Source organism: Panthera pardus, unplaced genomic scaffold, assembly GCF_024362965.1.
Source record: "Panthera pardus isolate Hobbes unplaced genomic scaffold, ASM2436296v1 HiC_scaffold_17, whole genome shotgun sequence".
Classification (NCBI taxonomy): Eukaryota; Metazoa; Chordata; class Mammalia; order Carnivora; family Felidae; genus Panthera; species Panthera pardus.
In genome coordinates, this window is record NW_026526732.1 from 29010560 (window position 1) to 29036823 (window position 26264).

General features: G+C 36.5%; 1 protein-coding gene across 5 annotated transcripts in view; it reads left to right on the forward strand.

The window, feature by feature from the left end:
• The first annotated feature begins 1622 nt into the window (after positions 1-1622).
• BCLAF1 (BCL2 associated transcription factor 1) overlaps positions 1623-26264 on the forward strand; it is a 30380-nt gene continuing 5738 nt past the window's right edge. The window contains exons 1-11 of one of the 5 annotated variants that reach the window (XR_008422885.1): positions 1623-1758; positions 8478-8582; positions 10602-10715; positions 11480-12391; positions 13539-14204; positions 14358-14527; positions 16849-16954; positions 17890-17974; positions 20349-20524; positions 20658-20820; positions 21639-21751. Coding sequence is in view for 4 of the 5 variants with exons in the window: in XM_019420486.2 (XP_019276031.1) it covers positions 10612-10715; positions 11480-12391; positions 13539-14204; positions 14358-14527; positions 16849-16954; positions 17890-17974; positions 20349-20524; positions 21639-21819; positions 22956-23102 (2547 nt within the window). In the remaining variant the exon portion in view is untranslated. Of the gene's footprint in view, positions 1759-8477; positions 8583-10601; positions 10716-11479; positions 12392-13538; positions 14205-14357; positions 14528-16848; positions 16955-17889; positions 17975-20348; positions 20525-20657; positions 20821-21638; positions 21820-22955; positions 23103-26264 lie in introns of those variants that run through there. The other 4 variants (XM_019420487.1, XM_019420486.2, XM_019420488.1 and 1 more) reach the window with 4 other exon arrangements.

Consider the following 26264-nt stretch of genomic DNA (forward strand, 5'->3'; position numbering starts at 1 on the left):
GAGAAAGAGAGCATGAGTGGGGGAGGGTTAGAGACAGGAGACACAGAATCCAAAGCAGGTTCCAGGCTCCGAGCTGTCAGCATGGAGCTGGATGCAAAGCTTGAACTCACGAACTGTGAGATCATGACCTGAGCCAAAGTCGGACGCTTAACCAACTGAGCCACCCAGGAGCCCCCTGTCAATCCCATTTCTAAACCATATTTACAACTTTTCCTTTTCTTACCATGATTATCATGACCTCAGTTAAACTACTAAAACGACATCCTAACTGATCCTCCTGTCCAGTGTCATGCCATACCTCTGATCAAAACCTTTCAACAACTTTCCCCTGTACCTGCAGAATACTAGAATTGTATTGAGCTATCAATGGCTAGGTTCTTTTCTTTTAGCATAGTTCACTCATTCAGCAAATACTTACCCAGCACCTACTAAATGCTTGGGACTTATCAGTGCACCATGGAGGCCAAAGATTACTGCTTCCACATTCAGATGGTGTTGGTGGTGGGGTGAGGGGCAGGCCGTATAGTGAGAGAAAACGGAGATACTTTTTCTAGCTGAGCCGGTAAATCGGGTTGAGAAAACGCCCTAAACAGTGTTAAATTCATAACTAGGGCCCAACACTGGATTTAACTGACAGAAGACTGGTTGCTAATTACAACTTTGAAATGCTTTAAGGTAGTCTACGTCCCTAAACATCAAAGTAATAACGGTTTTAGGCCCTAAGGAAGAAAGTGCAGCCCAGACAAGTATTAACAGAAAATGTGCTATGGCTCTTATTTGAAATTCTATCCAAATCAAAAGCAGTTTGCCTATTTATAATCTGACTTACATTTTTGGCAGACCAAGCTACATTGGGCTGTTTCTCGGCCGGCATAAATAATCATTATGCTTCGTGCTGTGCATTATTTTTATGCCTATGTCAACGTTCTGAGGTGCCCAAGTGGTAATGCTTTAGCACCATCGGGAGGAAAGAAGTACCACCCTCTGATGCAAACCAAGACAGCCTAAGACGCTCAGAACACTGCGGTGCAAACTCCTTTAGGGATAGCAGAGTTGGTCTGACATCACTCTGGAAGGGAGTTAGCTCGTGGCCATTTTTCTACTATTGAAGTGTGTTTGGCACATTTCATATCAAAGCAAAAGCGACACTTGCAAGTGTCCGGTTAGGAGTCCAAGAAGAAACTAGGCGCTTGCTGGCAAAGGGAGGAGACTCGGTGTGAGAACACAGCCCTCTTGCTTCCCGGTCTTTTCTTCGGCCTGAGACTTTTTGTTTCTAGTCTGAGTCAGCGCCACAGAAAGAATAACGCAAACAAGCAAAAAAGTAGGGAGGGCAGAGAGATTCAGAGTGTACCCTCAGAGCGAAGTAGAGACGCCCGCGAATCGCACCGTGTGGCCAGAAGACCTCCCGACCCAACAGCACACTCCGCCCACCGTCTACCGTCACCGCAACCGAGGCGGCAGCGCAAGACCGGAGGGCGGAGCCGCCACATCTTCGCGCGAGATTAGCCACGCGAATTCCCAGAAAGCCTCAGGCAAATCTTAATAGCAGCCAGGAAGCCGGTTTAGGGCGGAAGGGTGGGCGGGGCTAGGCAAGATATTTAGCGGCACTGGAGACCACGCCCCAAATCGGAAGTGACGGAAACGAGCTAGCGCGTCGAAGATACCTCTATGGTTTTCCTCCCGTGCTTGAGTCGGGAAATGGCCGCTGTGTAGTTACAACGGAGATAAGTCCCGGGAACCGTGCTTTCGGCGTTTCAGGTAGGCCTCATGCTGCATTCAAATCACTCAAAAGGCAGTAAATACCGAGGACGAGCGAATTATTGTTGAATCTTTTGTGGGTGGTGACGGGTTGGCGGCTACAGGAGGACCCAGGAGACGTTTCGCCGTTATTTATGCGTTTCCCCGTCAGATCTTCTCAGGTTTTCGAGGCACTACAGGTCGAAAAGGTGGGGGGTGGGGTGAGTAGCGAGAACGGTGCGCGCGCGCGCGCGGTTGCGAACCTGGCTCGAAACCCAGAGACCGCGCGGCCTTTCCCTGCGCGTGCGCACATCTCCCTCTTCAACCCTTCCCCCATTTCCTCGGCCCGGACCCTTGCGCGCGCCCGACTGAAAGCTCTCCCGGCGCACGCGCGCTTCCTTCTTTCTCCGCCTACGGCTCCTGAGGCCGCTGGAGGTGCAGCTTGTGTTCGCTTCTTATTGGCTGGGATCGCCACCTTTCTTTCCAGGCTTTGGGCTTTGATAAAACAGCTATGACCTGCAGCAAAGTGCGTTGGGTAGGTTGACCCCTTTCTGCGTCGTCTTTAAACTCCTCTTTCCCGGTTTCACGCTACCCATCGGTTTACGCCTCGTTTTTTAAAATTCGGTTCTGTTCTGGGAACGTGTTCAGCTGTCCCCGTCACTGACCCCGGTATCCGCCTCCCGCCCTCGGTGTCGCGGGACAGTTTTCTCCGAGGTTAATCTTCCTGGATCGCCTTGGAAACCCACTCTATTTTTAAGCGAACCTACACTCTTGACCCTTAAAGAGTTGGTGCCTGGTTACTGTTTCCTAGCATGGGGAGCAGGCCTTAGCTGATGGGTCCAAGAGTAGCCCTGTCACACCCGGTCCCAAAAGGCAGTTCTCCAGTAGTACAAGCTAAACCACGTCCTTTTTTCGGCAAGTGATTCAGGTCTTTTGTCGTGTCAGAAATGTTGCATCCATGGTAGGTAGACGGTGGGATAAATGGGTGGGAGTGGTGAGCTAAAGTTAGGGACTTTGCCCTCATTTTAAGTCCATAAGTTGGCTTTCTTTACTTTGAAGACCTAACTTATTAGAATCAAGCAGCGGTACTACTGGCAACTACTTTTCTACGTCAAACTTTTTTTTTTTTTTTTTTTTTTTTTTTTTTTAGCGTTTTAGATTGGAAAACTTAGGACTAAAGTTGAAGGCAAATGTAACCCAAACTGACGTTAGAGATGTGTTCAGACACATCTTTTTGCAGCAGCGCCTTTTACTGTTTCTCTGGTATTAAAAAGTAAGCCAAAATTCCTTAATCCTCGTGTAAATTGTCATTCCAGTTGGACTTTAGTTGGAATGGGGCTACTGTTTAGACAGTAAAGGATCTTTACATAGGAAAAGCTGCTGCAAGTTTGTTTGCATTTTTATGTGATTCTAGCCAATTGAGGATAATTTGATGAGAAGGATTGTGTGTCTAAACTCATAGCTGAACAACCCAAAGTTGAAAGATGGCTTATAGCCATCTTGTTTTAAGGATCCCAGTTTTCACTGTAACGTTGTGGTAAACTTGGAATCGCCCTCCATTTAGGTAATTAAAATGGTGGCATGGGAGATTTTTAGCTAGAGCTAATTCTTGTAAGAACAATAGTACTTTAGGACTTGGAGACAGATCTGTAAAACACCCTTGATAGGCTCAGGTCTAGTTGAATTTAACTAGCTGTATTAGATTTAACTGTGTTCAGAAGACTTGTAGAAATAGAAGAAGTCTTTTCAGTTCTATACAGAGCTTTGGATTGGGAGTTTCCGGAAACTACATTCATGTGTTGTTTGTTTATTTTGAGAGAGAGAGAGTGTGTGTGAGAGAGAGAGAGAGTGTGTGAGAGAGTGCTCTCAGTTGAGCGGGGGAGGGGCTGCGAGGGGACGAGAGAGAATCCCAAGCAGGTTCCATGCTGTCAGCGCAGAGCCCTACTCAAGGGTCTCATGAACACTGAAATCATGACCTGAGCCAAAATCAAGAATTGGTTGCCCAACTGACGGAGCTACCCAGGCGCCCCTGGGTAGTTTTGAAGTGCATTCAAAACTATTAGTTGAACAGTAGCTGAATTCCACTGTGTAATTTGCAGTGATTTATTGATAAAGAAGTAGGTAAGGGAATCTAGAAGCCCAACGTATCTCTGGGTAGTAAGTGTACATGGTTAGGTTATACTTCTAGGTTATGGATTTGTTCCTTTTTCACACACAGCTTCTTACATAGTGGTCATTCGTGTGTTATTTCAGGGTCTTAAGCTTTGATTTTTTTTTTTTTTTGACCCAGGACTGGAAAAAAAGAAAAAAACTAGTCTACAGATGTTAAGGTAGTAATAATTGTAGCCTACATTTGTATAATATTTTGTGGAGTTTTCAAACTTGATCTAATATTTCCCCACTTAGGTTAGAGACCAGGAAGGTAGAAAACTTACTTAAGGCTCCATAAACCAGGGAGTGGCACAGCCTGATCTAGAATGCAGGTATTTTTCTCATTTCCATGCTCTCTCTTTTTTTTTTTTTTAAAGCAGGATGACAGAAGTGGACAAAGAACTAAAAACTTGTGACTAAATCATTTTTCAAAACCTTGCATTTATTTATTTATTTATTTATTATTTTTGAGAGAGAGAGTGCGAGCAAGGGAGGGGCAGAGAGAGAGGGAGATACAGAATCTAAAGCAGGTTCCAGGCTCTGAGCTGTCAGCATAGAGCCCAACGTGGACCCACGAACTGTGAGATCATGACCTGAGCCAAAGTTGGACGTTTAACCCACTGAACTACCCAGGCACCCCTCAGAAGCTTTTAATTATGGAAATTTTCAAGCACAAAAGCAGAGAAAATAGTGAACTCTGATGTTCTCGTTGTTTAAGTTTAGCAATTAGCCATTTACCAATTCTAATATTATTCACTTACCTTTATTTGGAGTTTTTTAAAGCAAAATTCTAGTTATTTTGTTCCGCATTTATAATGTTGATTAATGCTGTATCAAAAATATTATTCTTACAAGAATCATTTGAAGTAAAATTAGTGGATAACCTGTAGGTAAAGCTGTCACAAACCAAGTTTAACAATAATGATAGCTAACATTTGAGTGCATAAGCTAACATTTGAGTGCATACCGTGTGCTAAAGGTTAAGCTGTTTACATTTATTCAGTTTGTGTAACATTAAGCCTATGAGTTAGTACCATTATTAGCCTTATTTTATACCTGTGGAAGTTAAAGCTGAAGGCGAGTAAGGTAACTTGACCAGTGTTGGGCATCTAGCTAATGGTCAAGTCAGATTTTTGAACCTAGTCTATTGGAATAATAGTCTTAGGATATAATTTTTAGCGTTATTAAAGATGTGAGTAGCAATAATTTGTATCACAATTTGGAAGCCAAACTCCCTGAATCTGCTAAAATGAAGACTTGGTTCAAATATGCTTGATTGGGTTATCTAAAGAATCCATTTTGGGGGCGCTTCAGTGTTGTTGAACTCTATTGTCTGCTCTTTTCATTATTTGTGTTCTAGCTGATCATAATGTATTGCATAAAAGGTATACTTTGTTAAGGTATTTAAGAACTTTAAACATAAAGCCTGACTTACTCTCTTACATTCCTCACTGGTTGGTGAATCAGTTGGAAAAATGCATAAAGCAATTTATTCCCTATCTCTTTTTACATTTCTTTTTCTGATGTTAGTAAGTGATCTAAGGTTGTAATAAAGGGATGATTGATTTGGCATTTTGAATTCTATATATAGGTTATGGCCACATCAAGCACCTGTCAGTATATTGGAGAGAGCACAGGAGTTGGAATCAGGAGGTCTGGTCTGGGTTAAATTTTGGATTAACCATTTTACACTCTGTGACCATAGGCATCCAAAAATGGCAAACTAATCTCTTGTTTTCTCTCCCAAACTTGCACATCACCCAGATGTTTGAGCCCAAAACTGAGAATTTAGGACCGCGGTTGATTTTCTTTTTTCCCCCCTTCTTCTCTCTGATCCACACCAACAACCTGTGAACAAGTACTGGTTGACTGCACTTACAAACTAGATTCTGGGCTTCTTTTTTCTAGCTTTATTGCTACTATCTTTTCCAGGTAACCAATTATATTGAATTTCAGCCTTGTAATTTATCTCCTTGATCTCTCCCTGTTGTTCATGCTGTTCACAGCAGCCATCTTAAAACGTGAATGTGATGCTGTGACTTCCCAGATTGCGGAGCCTTCCCAATATAGTTAGATTGTACTCCGGCCTTCTTACTAGATGCAGTTTGATCTGGTCCTTTCCTGCCTTTTCTACTTTATCTCACATCCTCTCCTCTCACAGTGCCTCAACTTAGTGTTCTTTCTGTCCTGAATTTGCCAAGTTTGTGTCTTCTGCCTAGAATGCTGTTCTTTCTGTGGAACCTTGAAATGTCCCTTGAATTTAACCTTAATTTTAGGGCCCAAGAACCCATTTTTGTAGTCCTTTATACTTCTAACACATCATGTTCTGGGTTTTTCCCCCTCTCCCTTTCTCCCTTGTGAACATAATTTCCAAGGGAATAGGAAACTTAATGTTTTACTTAAAGTACACTATTTCCAGTGCTGGAATAATAGTACCTGGCATGTAATAGGCACCTTGTAAATTCAGATGAATTCTAAAAGTTTAGAGTTCTCTTAATTTGAGAGAAGAGGTTATGAGATTATGAGCATTAAGTGAGATGATTTTATTTAAGGTCACCTAGCATAATTAAGTTGGTACTTAAGATGTCTTTGCTATGATTTGTTGATTTCTGTTCTTCACTAGTTAGTTTTTGGGGAGCAGGCACCTCTGCCATAGTCATGTTTCCCATAAAACTAGCACAGTGCTTTGTACGTAGATTTTCATTAAAAAAAGAATTCGCTGAGCTGACTGTAGTCTTTGTACTATGTTAAATATTAATGTTAAATGTTAAATATATTTTTCATTAAATATTATATATTAAATAGTATTAAATATATTATGTGTCATGCTTCACATATGATTTTTGAATTCTTGGTATGGGTACTTGAATATACTTATAGATTGTGAACAAGAATATGTATCTATTAGTAAAACAGCCTTCAGCCCTTCCTCTCTTTATTATTTCTAGTGTATATTTTCTTGGAATTTAAAAAAAAAAATCATGACTTGGAGTAAAGAGGGATTTGGCAGTTGACTTTTTCTTCAGATATGCAGAAATTAAAATTAGCCTTTTAGAAATGTTTAGGGAAAGTGTTAACTAAAATGAGTCTTGTGTCACTTCCAGTAATGAATCAGTAGTGTTGGACTTAGAAGGTCCAGAGTAAAGTTTCATAACAATATATCAATTTAGAAGATTAGAGTTTTTCTCTGCCCCCCCCCCCCCCCTTGGGGGATTTGATCTTTTTAAAACTAAACATGCATGTACTTTAGAAATCCTTTTGTTTTTGTGTCCAGTCTTGTATTTTTATTGTATTTTATTTTAGTATGTTTTTCTTAATTACTAAGTTCCTGTTCTTTGTAGATTGAACCTCAAATCTCTTAATTTTCCCAGCGGTAGGGCCATGGGTATTTAGGGGACAATATTCTTAACTTTTTTTAAAGTTTATTTATTTTGAGAGAGAGTTGGAGAGGGAGTGGCGGAGAGAGGGAGAATCCCATGCAGGCTCTGCAGTGGCAGCACAGAGTCCAATGTGGGGTTCAAACCCACGAACCCCACCAACCTTGAGATCACGACCTGAGCTGAAATCAAGAGTCAGATGCTTAACCAACTAAGCCACCCAGGCACCCTAGGGGACAACATTGTTGACTGACCAGTTTAATTTTATCATTTCTTTTCCTTTGTATTTCTACTTTCATTGCATTTTTTATTGGATCTTTGGTAAGATTCACAGATTTTCATATTTATGTGTATTTTTTTCATTAAAAGTGGTTTATGAATTTGTTGATTTTAGGCATGTATCAATCTTGTATTCTTTAGTTTCTGCTCCCTTCATGTTTTTTTGAGTGTCCTATGCACATGATTGGTAATCACTGAATGTTATTTATAAAGCTAACTTTTTCAGTATTGATAACTGCTTAATATTTTGTGCAAAATTTAAATTTATTTGTGTAGTAATAGTAAATTAGGAACAGTATTGGCTTTTATTAGATACTTGTTTCGTTTACAAGTTGTTCTTTTATTGGAACGTTTGTTACGTGTATTAAAATGCTTTTAGGTACAGAGCTAGGATTACTGTGATAGCTGTTCATATGAATTTTAGAAACCTGTTTCAAATGAAATTGTAGAAAGGAAGTGGCCAAAAGGGAATAAAGATTAAGATAAGTAGCAAAACATTAAACTCATACTTTAGGTAAGTTATAGTTAGAGCATTATGAATACTAATAACCAATAGGTGACATGTTTTGCTATTCCAAGAATACCATATTTGGCATTATATTAGCCACTTTGAAATTTTTTTGATTAGGATAGCAGCATAGCTTCTGTTTTCTAAAGCTCAAATTGCTATCATTAAAATTCAAGTATTTAAATTAAAAAGTAAAAGTGCTGTCAGTTTCATGGTGCACATCTGCATTCTGATTAAAACAAAAAAAATTTCTTAAGCTTTTATGGTTAAAAGTTTATTTCCTAAATCAGTCTCCCTTTCCCTAAAATCATTAGTGCCTTTGTTGAGAGTTTCACTGCCTAATATGATTCATTTTTGTGAAAAGTGGGTATTTTAATTTACCATAAATCAAACTCCTTGTGTGTTTTTTTTTTAATCTTTGCTAGGAATTTGAATTCAGAGTTTAATTTCTCAGAACGTTTTCTCCAGGAAGAATTTTAACAACATCTCAAAGACTTCACTTGACTGCTTAATCCTGAATAAAACCCAAGGTAAATAGCATTCGTTTTTCTAGTTTTCAGTTTTAGTTTGAGAAAATGTGACTACCTAATTCATAATTCTGTCTGAGTGATTAAAAGTGATGTAGTCTGAAGCTTTTGTGGTGTTTGTTTTGGTGGCTTGAATGAAGTAAGCCAGATTTTAAAAGTTTTATGAGAAAGATTCTCTATCTTCTGCCTCTGTGTTGTGTGCCTGCTTCCACTTTTATACATCAAAGACTCAGAACACAAAGCTGTTTAAAAATAACAAAATAACTCCTTCCCTTATGCATATAAGAGAAATTCTATAACTTTTTAACACTTTTGCACTGATGTTAATTAAAGTTGATTGTATTACTTGTGTCAACTCATTTAGTACTCAGTACAACTCTGAGGAAGGTAGTATCTTTACATATGCCTTATTTATGAGAAGATAGAGGTGACGTTTGTGTATTTGAGGATAGTTATGTTTTCTTTTGAGATAAATATATATATATCTGAAACCCTGAATTTGTTATTTTTTTAAATGTTTATTTATTTTTGAGAGAGCACATGAGAGTGGGGTTGGAGGCAGAGAGGGGGGACAGAGGAGGATCCAAAGTGGGCTTCGTACTGACAGCAGCAAGCCCATTGTGGAACTTGAACTCACAAACCATGAGATCGGGACCTGAGCTGAAGTCGGACACGTAACTGACTAAGCCTCCCAGGTGCCCTGTCATTTGTTTTTTAATGAAGTATATGCAGATATGATGGTTGCTTTTTCTGTAATTCAACTCAGCGTTAGCACTTATAAATATTCATAATACTGAGCAGAGCCTAGGTAGGTAAAGTTAAATGCCTTCAAAAATACTGGGTTGTAAGAGAATTGGAGGCTGTTGCAAGTTTAGTGAGTCAATTTTTATGGAAACAATGATTTCAGTAATAAGTTAGTTGAAACTTGGAAATAGTTATAGCATAAACAAACTTGGGGGGCACATATAAACTTGGGAGGTACATCTATAGGTTTAATTTTGTGAGTAGATTTCCTAAATCGTTTTGTCTTATTATGATTTCTGTACCCAATGAGGTCTGATTATTCCATTAGATATTAATGCAATATTAGAAAAAGTTAGAATACTCGTGCCCAACTTCTCTCTTTCTTGTAGTTCCACTGTCTTTTTTTGCAACAATCTTTACAGTCCATTGACTTACCAGAAAGCTACAGGGTGAACTAGCATTGTCACATAAGTCCATTTTTCTAATGTAGTCATGCAGCATTATATGCATGGAGTGGTTAATTTAGTTCCATTTTAAGGCCATAAAGCACTTAGGATGACAGTCGCTAGGTTTATTATTATTATTATCATTATTATTATTTTCAGTATTATGCCACTTGTGTTTTGTTTCAGGTTCCTTATCTGTAATACTGTGATATTTATCTTTTTTACAGGAGAGGTAGGCATTTGTATTGGTCATGGAATAACCTCTAACATGTTGCTGCAGTCTGATATTACTTTCTGGCTTCTGCAGCTGCTTCCTTTTTGAATTAAGGCATGTAGGTGCTGTTGTATCTACAATATATAGTACCTGTTATGCAGGTGAAGATATAGTTTTAGTCAGGGATAATTGTCTCAGTATTCATTTGAAAATGATGAGTAAGATCCTGGGGCGCCTGGGTGGCTCAGTCGGTTGAGCGTCAGACTTCAGCTCAGGTCATGGTCTGGCAGTTCGTGAGTTCAAGCCCCGTGTCAGGCTCTTTGCTAACAGACAGCTCAGAACCTGGAGCCTGCCTTGGATTCTGTCTCTCTCTCTTTCTCTTCCTCCCCCCCCTTCCCCTCTCTCTCCCCCCTCCCCTGCTCATGCTCTGCCTCTCTCTGTCTCTCAAAAATGAATAAATGTTAAAAAAAGTTAAAAAAGAAACAATGATGAGTAAGATCCTTAGAGAAACTTGTGCCTTGTAAAATTCAATTTGTCTTGTGTGAAACTTCTTTAATTGAATGGTAGTTTTGTTGTTGTTGTTGTTGTTGTTTACTTTTTTGTTCTCTTATTGACTAGGAGAAAAGAAATGGGTCGCTCCAATTCTAGATCACATTCTTCGAGATCAAAGTCTAGATCACAGTCTAGTTCTCGATCAAGATCAAGATCACATTCTAGAAAGAAGAGATACAGGTGAATTCCTGTGTTTTTAATTCTTTTAATAATGATAGTCGTATTGGTTGATGTTCATGGAGTGCTTGCTATATTTAGACACAATGCTAAAGTTATTAATATATTCTCAAATAACCCTGTGAAATGAATTCATCTACCTTCATTGTAGAGTTGGGGAAATTGAGAATTGTTTAGGTTGCAAGCTAGTAAATGGCAGAGTTTAGGTTTGATTTCAGTTAGTCTGACTTCATATCTCAGATTCTTACTATACTGTACATGTATGGTAGATTTCTTTGAATTTACATTAAGAGATGAATAATGGGAGAACTATTTGACAGTAAATCATCTTTGCATATTATTTCATAGTTTCTCATTATTTCTGATTCTGATGTCTCAATATTATGTGTGCATTTGGCCAGTAGTATGTCACTGATGAATATTTTTCCATGCCATTAAATATTCTTTTACTGTTTTACTATAAGTACCTGAATAACTTTTCTGTAATTTGTTTAGTATGTCCTGCTGTTAGGTATATCCATTTTTTCCCATTTTTGTGTGCCTTCATTCCTAAGGCCTTTACTTTATTCTTTCAGTATTTACCTTAGTAATGAAACTTTGTTCATTGAAAACAGTAAACTTTACTTTTGTATAAATGAGAGGGTTTTTTTTTTTTCCATATACGTTTTTGGTTTGGACTATTTACATGTTATATTCAACCAGAAGTATTTAGAACGGTAGAGTAGAATAGTTTGTTTTTCTTACATTGATATTTATTTCATTTTTAGTTCTAGGTCTCGTTCCAGGACATACTCAAGATCTCGTAGTAGAGATCGTATTTATTCTAGAGATTATCGTCGAGATTACAGAAATAATAGAGGAATGAGACGGCCTTATGGGTACAGAGGAAGGGGCAGAGGGTATTATCAAGGAGGAGGAGGTAGATACCATCGAGGTGGTTATAGACCTGTCTGGAATAGAAGACACTCTAGGAGTCCTAGACGAGGTCGTTCACGTTCCAGGAGTCCAAAAAGAAGATCCGTTTCTTCTCAAAGATCCCGAAGCAGATCTCGCCGGTCATATAGATCTTCTAGGTCTCCAAGATCATCCTCTTCTCGTTCTTCATCCCCATATAGCAAATCTCCTGTCTCTAAAAGACGAGGGTCTCAGGAAAAACAAACCAAAAAAGCTGAAGGGGAGCCCCAAGAAGAGAGTCCTTTGAAAAGTAAATCACAGGAGGAACCGAAAGATACATTTGAACATGATCCATCTGAATCTATTGATGAGTTTAACAAATCATCAGCCACATCTGGTGATATTTGGCCTGGCCTTTCAGCCTATGATAACAGTCCCAGATCTCCTCATAGTCCTTCACCGATTGCTACACCACCTAGTCAGAGTTCGTCTTGCTCTGATGCCCCCATGCTCAGTACAGTTCACTCTGCAAAAAACACCCCCTCTCAGCATTCACATTCCATTCAGCATAGTCCTGAAAGATCTGGGTCTGGTTCTGTTGGAAATGGATCTAGTCGGTACAGTCCTTCTCAGAATAGTCCAATTCATCATATCCCTTCACGAAGAAGCCCTGCAAAGACAATCACACCACAGAATGCTCCAAGAGATGAGGCTAGGGGACGTTCTTCATTTTATCCTGATGGTGGAGATCAGGAAACTGCAAAGACAGGAAAATTCTTGAAAAGGTAAACACTAAAATCTTTAGATTATAATATTAATAGTTGTGTTCTTTGGATTCTGTTTGGGTATATAAGACTTACAATTGCATTGTTTTTACTCCTGACTTTTTTATAATTCCAAGTGGTTTTTACTACATTTGGGTAACTTTGGAAATTAAGTGTTTTAATAGAAGCTAATTTATATTTCTTTTCAATTTTAATCCATTTTCAGTCAGTCTAGAATTAATGTAAACAAAAAATGTAGTAACATAAAGCATAACTAATAGTTATGTTGTAACAACTTAATTTTGTGTTAGAGCATTGAAAGCTTATTTTGTTTTCTTCACCATTATAACGTGACCTATGTGAATAATAGTTACAGTACGTGCTCTTACTTTTGTGGTATTCTACATGCAACTGCCAATTCTTAATAAATCTATCTGACTATAGAAAAGCTAATTATTTCTTGCTCTAGTAACCTTTGAAATATACTTTGTTTAAAGCATTGCCGAAGAGTTGCTAAAAAACTCAGTGAAAATTGGTTACTAAATGTAGTTTGAGAAAATAGAACAGGCATGCTATTTATGGCATATTGCTGTATAACCTAGAATAAAATTTTTTATTGAACTAATACAGTTTCTACTTAGTATTGCCAGAAATCATTTTCTGCAGCAGAGCAGATGTGAAATATTTTGTGATTCACTTAGAGTATTAAATAATATTACTAAGTTTACTTTTGTGAATTCATTTCTTTTAGTAGGGAAGTGTAATAGTCTGAAATTTTGAGTATAATTATATGTAGAGTTCTGATAGATAGGTACATTGTTTATTAGTGGTTCTTAGCCTCAAAAATTAAAGTGTTGCATGTTATAGAATTTCTGGAATTGGATTTGTTCGTGCAGAATTGTGGCTATGACTAGAACAGGTTTTTGAGAATGGCTTTTACTTTTTAAACTTCAGGAGGTCTCATGTATATTTATTTAAAAACTCAGTATGTAAGTGCTGTATGGCTGCTTTTAATGTTTTTTAAAAGTAGAATTATGAAAAACAGTTTTCGGTGGTTTTTTTTTCTCTTATTACTGGTCCTGCGATGTTGGGCAACATGTAGAAGTATACAAGTGATCCACAGTGAATGCAATCCAGAGTTACCATCCTCTTCTCTGCTTATTCACAGGTTCACAGATGAAGAGTCTAGAGTATTCCTGCTTGATAGGGGTAATACCAGGGATAAAGAGGCTCCAAAGGAGAAAGGATCAGAGAAAGGGAGGGCAGAGGGAGAATGGGAAGATCAGGAAGCTCTAGATTACTTTAGCGATAAAGAGTCTGGAAAACAAAAGTTTAATGATTCCGAAGGGGATGACACAGAGGAGACAGAGGACTATAGACAGTTCAGGAAGTCAGTCCTTGCAGATCAGGGTAAAAATTTTGCTACTACATCTCACCGGAATACTGAGGAGGAAGGACCCAAGTACAAGTCCAAAGTTTCACTGAAAGGCAATAGAGAAAGTGATGGATTTAGAGAAGAAAAAAACTATAAACTTAAAGAGACTGGCTACGTAGTGGAAAGGCCTAGCACTGCAAAAGATAAGCACAAGGAAGACGACAAAAATTCTGAAAGAATAACAGTAAAGAAAGAAACTCAGTCACCTGAGCAGGTAAAGTCTGAAAAGCTCAAAGACCTCTTTGATTACAGTCCCCCTCTACACAAGAATCTGGATGCACGAGAAAAGTCTACCTTCAGAGAGGAGAGCCCACTTAGGATCAAAATGATAGCCAGTGATTCTCATCGACCTGAAGTCAAACTCAAAATGGCACCCGTTCCACTTGATGATTCTAACAGGTAATTCCACATTGATACCCAGGAAGTAACCTGTGGTTGCTTAGTTAATATTCTAGTTAATTACCTTATTTTGTGAACACACTCCCATTTTCGTATTCAAACCAATGGTATATTTTGTTTGTTATGTGTGTGTTTGTTACCGATATGCTCCAGACCTGCTTCCTTGACTAAAGACAGGCTACTTGCTAGTACACTTGTCCATTCTGTCAAGAAAGAACAAGAATTCCGATCCATCTTTGACCACATTAAGTTGCCACAGGCCAGCAAAAGCACTTCAGAGTCATTTATTCAACACATTGTGTCCTTGGTTCATCATGTTAAAGGTATGTTTATTAGTACGAATTAACTATTTCTTGTAAATGAAAGTGAACAACTAGGCTTTTAATAATTAATGTACTCTAGGGCTAGCAAGTAATATATAGACACCATGAGAAATTTGGAAAAATAGTTTCATGAAAGAGCTATCAGTTTTGTTAGCATTAAGACCCATAGAGGTACTTAATACAAAGTGATTGAAACACTAAATAGAGTTAAAACACACTCTAAAAATCTGTATTGTGACAAAACTGATAGATATTTAATGCAAAGTCTTTGAAATGTGTCATACTGTATTGGAAGGGTAGAATGCTTACAGATGATTTATCCTTGCATGCATATGACTTAACAATGTACTCTTGCGTAGATTTATAATAAAAGCAAGGCCATGGTGACTTGAGTATTACTGAGAGTAATACTTCAACTTTTAAAGAAACCCGATACCAGTGGAAAAGTAGTATTGTTTTTCTATCTATATTTTTGTGTTACTTAATTTGTTGTAATACTTAGCTTTTTAAAATGACAGGTAAACTGGAAAAAGAATTATTGGAAGTTTTAAAGGGGAAAGAGTTCAAGTGATTTAAAAATATGTTAGATGAGTAGTGATTACATGAATAGTGGATGATAATAACCTTTCTTTAAGTCCTAAAGATGTTACATGTGTTCATTTTAGCTAAAGTAATGATGCTCTATTTTCACCCGTATGTAATTCTAGCTTCAAAGTTACTAATAATTTTCAAATGTTTTAGGGTATGACTTTTTGGGCAATTAGGTTGTTTTGTTTTTGTTATTTTCTTTTTGTGTTTAAAAGGCAGCTTACTATGAAATAGGTTCTTACCCAGGAAGCTACGTGGTTGTTGGTCTTAAAAGCCATTTTTTAAAAAAAATTTGTCTTTTTATGAGAACAACTCATTGTAATAGCTGAAACTTGTCATTAGCAAATTCTTTATGCAGTTGATGTCTCAAAACAGTGAATAGTTAATTTCTTTTTGACTGTAATTATTTAAAAAGGGTAACAAAAAAGTTTTGTTATTTGGCTATAACTAGGTTTGTGAACCAGTTTGTGACCATATTATTGTGGTACATAAAATATGAAACATTAACATTTTTTCTTTTTTTTTTTTTTGCCTTTTTTTGACCTGTCTCCACATTTTACAGTTTATTGCTGAATTTTGAGATCAGGTTTTGATAAATTTTTTCTTTTTCATTTTCTTTTTCTTTTTTTTCTTTTTTTTTTTTTTAAAAGAACTGTAGTTATGTTTCATTATTGGTATTGTGCAACCGATCTGAACAGCTCTTTCTTAATTTAGAGCTGAAAATGCCCAGTGATGTTTTCTTTTTCATTGTAACTAGGTCCTGGAATATGTTTTGAAATGGCAAAATCCATGTTTCAAAGTAAAATAGCTGTTGAAAGATACAGGCAAAGTTGAATCTTCTGTCTTCCTGGCAAAAATGGCATAAAAACTGAGTTGCTAGCTCAAATTCCTGGGTTTCATGGAATTATGATTGAGGCACTACCCTTGTAGTGGCCGTTTCAAGTTTTAATGATTGGTTATGAGACATGTGCTGGATATTGGGCGGTAAGTTGACAAAGATGTATGTTGACCTGTTAAGCAGATAGCTTGCTTAGTAATGTAACATTTCATGACTTTATACGTCTTTCTATTTTACGTTTACAGCGTATCTTGAATGGTTTAAAAACTAGTATTGATAATACTAATTTTAAAATTTAAGAGAAGGACAAGAGAATAATAGAGAATGTGCTGTCAGGTTTGCCAAGATGCCAGATTTTTGGAGTAATTAGTGTTAATTGATTTGAAAAATATTTTTTTCAATTGAAATGGTAGTATTCAGTTTTTTCTTAAATCCAGTTTTTGTTGTCAGTATAGTTCTTGATGAAGTAATTGCATTCACTAAAACCAACTGTGTAGTTATTTCAGTATTTTTTGCAAATGATTACTTGAAGTAACTTCCCTGGTTCATATTGGCAAGGTATAAGGACATTCACATATTATTCCTTTTGTTCTGTTTGAGGAAGTAGTGTATGATTCAAATCAAGTTAGAGATTCTCAATTTAGTCTATTGATTGTTCTTGGAATTTATGCAGCGTTGACAGGGTTTTCTGACGAACTTTGTATCAGTTACTTGTTGAGGTAGAAGAAGTTAAAAGGGACAGAGTAGGAGCTCTTTGTAACACTTGATTCTCTTCTGCTAGGTTTCTTGAGTATTTTTATTTTCTTTTCACCTGCTACATGCCCTTCTGTCACAAATGAAAATCTCTCTTGAAGTAAAGATAACTAATTGGGCAGTATTTCTCCTAAATCAACAGAGCAATACTTCAAATCAGCTGCAGTGACTCTAAACGAGAGGTTCACTTCGTATCAGAAAGCCACTGAAGAACATAGTGCCAGGCAAAAGAGCCCTGAGATACACAGGTATGTGCACTATTGAATGGACGTATAAAAATACTGTTTTGATAGGAAGACACCGTTTCTTTTATTTATTTGTTTGTTTTTTTGGGAAGATACTGATCATATTGGAGCTATGCTAGTGTCATCATGATACAAGATGAACTTTGGTTTTAGTTTTTATTTATACCTTGAATAAGTATATTTCCAGCCTTGAGAAGTTTATAATTTACTGTTTCTTTTCAGTTTTTATTTTATTTGTTTAAACAGGTTCCTAGAACTTAAAATACTATCAACCACTCCTCAGTAAGGAATTAAATAGCTAACACATTTGTTTTTTGGGAGGGAGTTGGATGCCTAGAGTAACCCTTTATTTAATCTCTGAACATGAGTTTTTTCCATCTACCACATAAGGACAACAGTGCCTCTTTTGCAGGGTGGTGGTGACAATTAGTATTGGTCATAAGGTATCTGAGTTCTTAGTAAATAGTAGGTAGGGTTTTGGTGGTGACCGCTGAAGAAGTGCTGAGAAGTTGCAGTTGACACTAGCTTTTAAAAGGCAAGGAAAGGCAGGGACAACACTAAAGAGCCACTGAGTATGTCAAACTATGGAGATAGTTAAGAACAAATAACCATATTCATGTGTGTATTAAAGATATGGAGGTATATAATTGTATGATGGTTGCCACTTAACATTCAATGTAATCAAAACACGTGTTTTTTTTTGATTAAAATAAATTTCTTTTAAAAAGTTAAACTTCTTTATATATAAAAATATCTGAAGCATTTTAATTCACCTTTAATGGATGTAGTCTTCTTAATTGTCTACCAGGAATTAGATTAACAATCTTATGCTAAAGTTGATTGGGAGAGAAATAACTGGACATTATAAAAATGGACAGTTCTGAGGAATTTTTGGAACAATAGTTACTGTGACTACAAATATTTTGTTTTACATTAAGGAGAATTGACATCTCTCCAAGTGCCCTGAGGAAGCATACTCGTTTAGCAGGAGAAGAGAGAGTTTTTAAAGAAGAAAATCAAAAGGTATGTTTTGAATGGACTTCTTTTTACTGTTAAGTTGGGCTTAGTTAATGATATATGCTAAGTATAGTTTGTGTAGACAAAGTATTTGCAGAGGTCCTCTATTTTTAACTTGTAAGTATATGAATATAAGGTAGTGTATATAGCGCTCCTTTATAAAAGAAATTAAGCTATGTATCTTAGTTAAACCAACTTTTTAAAATGCTAATGAAAGTAAGAAAGTTCTAAGTAGACAAAGGAAAATTACAAAAGCAAAGATAAGAATTATAGTAGGGTTTCTATATAAAGTTTTGAGGTGAAATAGATTAGCCAGAGTAAGTATTCCTTGATTTATATATGCGTAAATTAATATCTCTAGGTTTTTCACAGTGAGAACAAGAAGTAACCCCCATGCTACTGGGCATTTTTGGTCTGGACTATGAAATAAGTGTTCTGAGAAGCAATTTACAAGTGAACAGTTGGAACAGAAACTGTCAGGATTGAATTCTGTGGGTTGGGGAAGGAAGGTTTTCAATGTGAGAAAAGAACCTGTGAATGGTGGGGGAGGGAGGTCTATGAGAATGGAATGTGTTTGTTAAGGGGACTCTGATACATGCTGATGATTTGAAACTGACATTTTCTAGGTAGACTAGTCCATAGGACAAGTCATATGGGTCTAGTAGAAATGTGGGGACAGGTAGAAAAGGAGCAACTGTCTGTTGTAATGAAAAGGGCAGGGGACTTGGAAATGCTGCTTGGTTCCACTTTTGGCTATAACCAGGTATTATCTGTATGATGCTTGGAAAATAATTAGTCTCTTGGACATTGGTTTTGTAATCGGAAAAATGAGACTACATGTGTTTGCAGAGTTGAATAGTTGAGGTATTATGAAAACGTTGGCACTTTACTACCAGAAGCTGTTATTAATGGTTGTATTTTACAAATATTTTAATAGGGCATGCTATTAATTTACTAAATGAGAAATTTAGAGCTTAAAAGAAAGTGGTTTCTTTGTGTGGGCTTACTGATCTTGGAAAAACAGATTCTGAGAAGTGAATACTAATCTTGGCTTTTCCTTTCAATACCTTGGGTTCAATGTTGGTTTATTTTTGCCAACAATTTAGTCTATCCTTGTGCTCTGACAGAGTGAGTATCTTGTTTCTTTCCTCATTACTCAGACCATGTTTTCATCTAGAGGAGAGAAAATAGTGATTACTTACGATAGATAGTGGAGGATATGACATTGCTTTTTGTCCTTCGTCTTCCGATCTGAATGAATAATATGTGTTATTATTTAACGTATGTATAGTTTTGGAGTTCACAAAGTAGTTTTACTTAAATTATCTTGTTACTTGTGGGCTTGGTAATACCTCGGTGAGTAAGGAAGGTTTTTACTCTTGATTAGTCTTTTTTTTTTTTTTTTAATTACCCAGGGAGCAAATAGGTGAGTAGTTGATACCATTTGGAGATATATTTATACTTTTTTTTGATGAACAGTTATATTATAGCTAGATTTCCCAGAGTAAGTACTCTTTATTGTTGAATACTAGCAAGGATGTCCACATTGCTTAGCATCTTACTGATGTATAATTTTTCTTCATTCCTAGATGCCTCTTTCCATCTTCCTAAATTATATAGTATTTGAAAAAGCAATGGAACAAGAAGGAGGTGAATTGTGGCCCAGTTAAACTAATGTCCGTTGCAATACCTGAATTGAGAAAGGGCAGTATATGGCCCAAAATACTGAGTACAGAATTGGGAATAATATCTTTCTGGCTTTGTTTCTACCCTTATTCAACCTTACTTGGTTTTGTTAATCATCTTCCACTTGCATGTTATGGAAATTACAGAATTTTTCCTTTTGAAGTGGTTTTTATTGGGTTCGTCAACCTAATTGGGAACAGCTTGATGATAAAATGAGGCTTCAGTAATGAGAACCATTACTTTAGGATCCCTTAACTTTATAGGTAGATGGCTATACTACAACCACAGTTAGACTATAACTTCTGTCATTGTTCAGCTGTTCACAAAAAAGCTGTTTGAAAAGGATGAGTGATGACAATGAGGATGTGCTGAGTGGAAAAACAATTATTTTGTTCTGCTGTACAAAGTTTATTATGGATTGCTTTGAACAAAAACCTATGATATTTTCAAGATAGTTAGCTTTTCATAACTTCCCTAGTTTCATAGTCCCGTTGCACTGTGTATACAAATGTTGAGTCAAAACAACCAAGTGTGTTTTTTTTAACAAAAACTAAAACTAAGTATGGAAGTAGTATGCTATGATCCACTCATTTCTGGTACTAAAATACCAGATTAAAAACTGGCATAAAATTTGGGTATATATCTTTATTTTTTTTCTCTCCTGAAGTCTGTATTTTACATTTGTCTTTTATAGGGAGATAAAAAATTAAGGTGTGATTCTGCTGATCTTCGGCATGACATTGATCGTCGGAGAAAAGAAAGAAGTAAAGAACGGGGGGATTCCAAGGGCTCCAGGGAATCCAGTGGATCAAGAAAGCAGGAAAAAACTCCAAAAGATTACAAGGAATACAAATCTTACAAAGATGACAGGTAATTGTTAAAACTGTCTGAGTTAGGTTTTAGCTTCTAATTAGCCTTTAATAATTGTCAGCTTAATTGCTTTCAATTTTGACTGTGTAATCGAATGTTTAAATTTAAACAATTAAAATTATTTGTTTTACAGCAAAAATGTATTTGTCTTTTACACGGCTTATGGTGGATGAGGACAAAAACTTTGGAATAGCAAGCTAACACTGAAAAAAAAAATGACAAATTAATGTGTCCTATTATCCAGGCTACATCAGGAGGTTGGACTTCAATGCAGTGCATTTCTAGAAACAGTTTGTGTAAGAACTTTGGTTCGTTATGCTTGATTCCGCACTTTTTCAACTCATAACACCCAGAGTACAAGAATTTTAAACTGATATCTAGTGGTTTAACATGGGAGAGATGGGGGGGAGGAAGGACTAGTTTTTATGAAATAGCAATGTGTATTAATCTTTCAAAGTAATGTTTCCATGGATACTGTTAGCAGTGGTAAGAGTTACCGCAGGTATGACCTTTCCGGGTGTTGTGTTAGAACCATGTAAAATTGATCATCGTAGAGTCAAATAAATAATAGGAATATTAAGTATCATAGATAATCGTTTTCTTGCTATTCATTAGGTAAATGGTGGATTTTACTCGTGTTTTTTAATTTATTACCGGTATTTGTATGTCATATGCTTTTATTTCTCTAATGGAGTAATGGCCCAAACCATATCAACTGTTCTCACCCCAAGTGTACATACTGCAGTCATTTTGAAACTTGGCCTTAAAAACATTCTTACTTATTCCTACTCTTCTTTTCCTTTCTTTAAAATAACAACAACAAAAAGTTAAAAATACTGAAGAACTGAACCTTATTCTTGAAGTTTCCAGACTGCTAGTTTTTAACTGGCAGTCTGTATCATGTTTTCAGTAGTTACGTAAAACAAATATTGAAGGAGAATGGAAACAGGCTGTATCAAAGTTTAACACCCAATCATTTTAGTTATGTAATCATTTTTAATAGGGGATAGTTTTTTTTTTACTTGAAAAATATCCCTTTTATTATAAGATTCAACAGGGTCTTTGTCTTTTTAAAAATAGCACATATTTTTTGTTTTCTCTATTTATTTTGCAGTAAACATAAAAGTAGAGAGCAAGATCATTCTCGATCTTCATCATCTTCAGCGTCACCTTCTTCTCCCAGTTCTCGGGAAGAAAAGGAGAGTAAGAAGGAAAGAGAAGACGAGTTTAAAACTCACCACGAACTGAAAGAATACTCAGGCTTTGGAGGAGTTAGCCGACCACGAGGAACCTTTGTAAGTAATAGAATTACCTTTGATTGTTGGTAGGGCTTTACTTTAGAGCACTGTACATAAAGTAAAATTCATGATTTAGACATTGTTGCGAGTCATTACTTCTGCAGTTAGAATTAGTCTTGGAAAGTGAAATTGTATTTGTATATATTGATTAAGATATGCCATTTAAGGGTTGGGAGGAAGGGCTGCAGCTGGGATGATGCTTTCTTTGTATACAGAGTAAAAAGTGTTTCTGATTTTTAAAGAGCTGTATATATGTGTATATATATATATAATTATATATATATATATACATATATATACAACTATACACACAGACACACACATACATATATCAATTAGATACTTTTTAAAATTTTGGAATCAATAACTGTACATGGTGCATGAAGACCCAAGAGTCAAGTAAAGTTACTGAGATCCAGTTCTTTAATCACTTAGTTTTTGAATAGATATCTTAAAGCATTAAAAAAAAACCCCTAATCTCTGTATCACAGCTATTTTTATTTTGCCTGTTTTGCCTTCCAGTCCTTGTTTATATGTGTATAATCATAGAAATCATATAGCTTTTGTTTTTATTCTACATAGCATACACATTATCCCTATGTTTGCATAAATTTGTTACAAGTATTAATTACAACTTCACAGTAGTGCATCTTCTTGACTCTTTAATTTCTATATTCAGATTCCTACCTCGAGTGAGTATCCAGTCAGTTATTAGTAGGGCTCATTAATTAGATCATTTGTGAAAGAGAAGAGCTTTGCTTATATGGTGATAGGTGATAGTTGAACAGTTGGGACTCCTATAATAATTCAAAGAATTAGACCACTCTTTTGGGTAGTAAAAGGGGAAAGAACCAACTTAATTATTTAAAAATACTAGTTCAGGCTATGAAATTGTAGTCAGTATGCTAATACTTAAATTGACTGCATTTCTTAACTTATTCAGCTTTCAGTGGGCAGATTTTTTTTGCCTATAGTATAAAATGGCCACCCTTTCTGTCCTCAGTGGCTGTGAAATTGAGATTTAGGAAGGAAAGTAGGGAATTTGTTTTTTGTTACTGCAGTAAAATTAGAGTTTGCATGTAACTAAATACCTTTTGATTGCATTACTAAACAGCTTTGTTAATGTTAATCAGTTTCGAATTAGAGGCAGAGGAAGAGCCAGAGGAGTTTTTGCTGGGACAAATACTGGTCCAAACAACTCAAATACTACTTTTCAAAAGAGACCGAAGGAAGAGGAATGGGATCCAGAATATACCCCAAAGAGCAAGAAGTACTTCTTGGTGGGTGTTAGAAATCTGTGTTTATTTGGTTTGCATTAATTTTCAAAGCATACTGGGTGAATACATTTGAGTACAGGTATCCACTACTATGAGGAGTTTTTGCCATAATTTAGGAAACCTTTTAAAAATTCACTACCCAGATGATTTGAAGTTTCGAAAATGTGGGTCCCTTTAGTCCTGTTTATATTTTATTGATGTCACCTATAGGCTGATCAGGGTAAACTAAAACTATACCTGATTAGATAGCCACATTCAGAGAACATTAACATAGGTTTCATATCTGTCTATAAGACAATGACAGTTGTAGAAACATCTCATTAAGATTTATCTTCCATCATCACAGCTGTTTGTTTAAATGAAAGACAGAAGAATTCTTTCACAGAACATGTAATTAAGGATCTCAGGGAGGCTGTGTACTTCCTCTGGAATAAAAGGAGGATGAAAAATTCCATATGGAAAGTTGCTAGCTACACTAATTTGATGCTTCTTTGTGATACTTTTTCCTCTGAAGTAGTTTTCTAAGGGGTGAAACTAGAGGAGGTGGGTCCTGAAAGAGTTTCTAGGTAAAGATGGAGATTTTCTGTAGTTTGGCATGGGAGAAAAGGGTCCATCCAGCATTATAGACACTTAGGAAAATACCAGAACTATTACCAGAAGTATTTATTTCTTAAATAGCTTTTCAGAGATCAGTTCTGAAGATTAGTTGTTTTGCAGAAGCAAGGAGGAAGATAGTACTAGATTTATAGAATTGTGTCTTTCATTTAGTGTTTTATGAATATATTTGAATACACCTGAATACCCATGACCTGTCTGCTAAGTGAGAGGAGAGAGCTAAATGATGAAGTAGATCTATGTTGTTTGAAGAATGGGCAATCAAAAATTAGCTTCTGTTTGATTCTTTTGAGTAGTTTAATGAACAAAGTCCGAAAAAGTTTTTAAAGGGTATTAATGCATACTGTTTGCTCAACATATGCTCCCCTAAGAGGAAATTTATACATGTTTGAATTGCTTGAGTTGACAACGTGGACAGTAAAAGGCACTTTATTCAGTTATAGGAAAGTTTAAAAGATCTATCTTGTTTTTGATTTTCAGAATTTATATATTCACAGACTGCTCTTTATGTTAGATACCATGAATGCAAAGACATACATCATTTCTTGGCTGGAAAAATTTAGACACAAAAGTTCAAAATATATGTGTAGTGGATTTCATCCAAGGCAGGAAATGGAGGATTATTTCAAAGAGAGTGATTAGGAGAGCCTTCATAGAGGAACTGGGATTGAATATTGAGCTTAAAAAATAGGTATACTGCAGATTGTAGGCGTGAAACATCCTGAGATAGAACTCTTTGGCTAGGTGGTTGGTGTAAGTTTGGTAAAATTAAGAAAAAGCAGAAACTAAGTTGTGGGAGGCTATATCTAAATAAATACGGATTTTAACCAGAGTTTAGAAAAATCATGGTTGTACAGACCGATCTGAGAGTTACTGAGTGTCTGGACTAAGGGGCTAGGTAATGGAAAAGTTAAAGTAATATTAATGAGGACTTACTCAGGGATCTTGTATGTAGTTGGGTATTGGTAGTAAGATGAAGGGATCTCTCTAAGATAGGGAATACAAGGGAAAGGATCCCATTTGAGAAGATTAAGTTCTGTTCTTGAGGTGCCTGGGAGAAATTAAGTGCAGATGTGCAATGGAAAGTTGCTAACGTGAATCTAGAGAAAACAAATTTAGGAGCCATCATCTTCCAGGACATAATTAAAGCCCTGTTAAGATCACCCAGTCAGAAGAGATTAAAAGGCCACCCTGTTGAAGGTGGGGCGAGCAGTGGGTGAGTGATAGCAAAAATATCACACTGTTAAAAAAAAAAAATGTCAGAGAAGTAGACCAAATGTTATAGGTCAAAAGATTAAGAGGGAAATGAGAGGTGGACAAGTAGATAGTAATTAATACTTAATTTAGGCCACACCTTCATTTTTCTATGGCATACTTTTAGAATCCGATGTTGCAATTTTTTCTTGTAATGGGACATATCATTTTCGTTTGGCATTTAGGTAGTAGTTTTACTAATTAAGAAGAATGTTATTTTAAGATTTTAGGAACTTAGAAGTAGCAAATAACATTTTATGTATTGCTATTTTGGGCTGTATTTAAAAACCTTCATTTCTATATAAAACATACACTTGGATTTGTCACAGACTAATGTTCACCAGAAGTAACTTTTTTTTTTTTTTTAATGTTTTATTTATTTTTGAGACAGAGAGAGACAGAGCATGAACAGGGGAGGGGCAGAGAGAGAGGGAGACACAGAATCTGAAACAGGCTCCAGGCTCTGAGCTGTCAGCACAGAGCCTGACGTGGGGCTTGAACTCATGGACCGTGAGATCATGACCTGAGCTGAAGTCGGACGCTTAACCGACTGAGCCACCCAGGCGCCCCAGAAGTAACATTTTTTTTAAGCTTTTAAATTTTATTTGAGAGAGTACACGCATGCACAGTGGGTGGGGGATGGAGGGATGGGGCAGAGGGTTAGAGAATCCCAAGCAGGCTCCTTGCTGTCAGCACAGAGCCCAGTGTGGGGCTCCATCTTAAGCTAAAATCAAGAGGCGGATGCTTAACTGACTGAGCTGTCCAGGCACCCCCAAATTAATATGTTAAGACATTTTTTTTTCTTACAAATCAATTCCCAGAGTTAATTATTTTAGTTCTTAACCATTGAAATGACAGCTCTGGTTTTTACATGGATTTTTAAATTTGAAAGATTTTGCTTCTTTTGCAAATATATTTTATAGACCGCTATCGTTGAGACTAGAAACATAAACAAAAATATTCATAAGAAATGAGGTTGAAAACTTTTAGATGTTCTCCTAAGAGTAATTGACGAACATGGAGCTTTTGACTATATATATATATATACACACGTATATATAAATTATATATATATATTATATATATACACATGTACATATATATGTATATATATATATATACACACATGTATATATACACACAGACACACACATATATATTTTTTTAAGTTTATCAGAGAGCAAGAGGGAGAGTGTATGCATGCGTGCAAGCAGGGAAGGGGCAGAGAGGGTGAGACAAAAACCCAAGCGGGCTCAGCGCTGCCAGTACAGAGTCCAACATGGGACCAAACCCAGG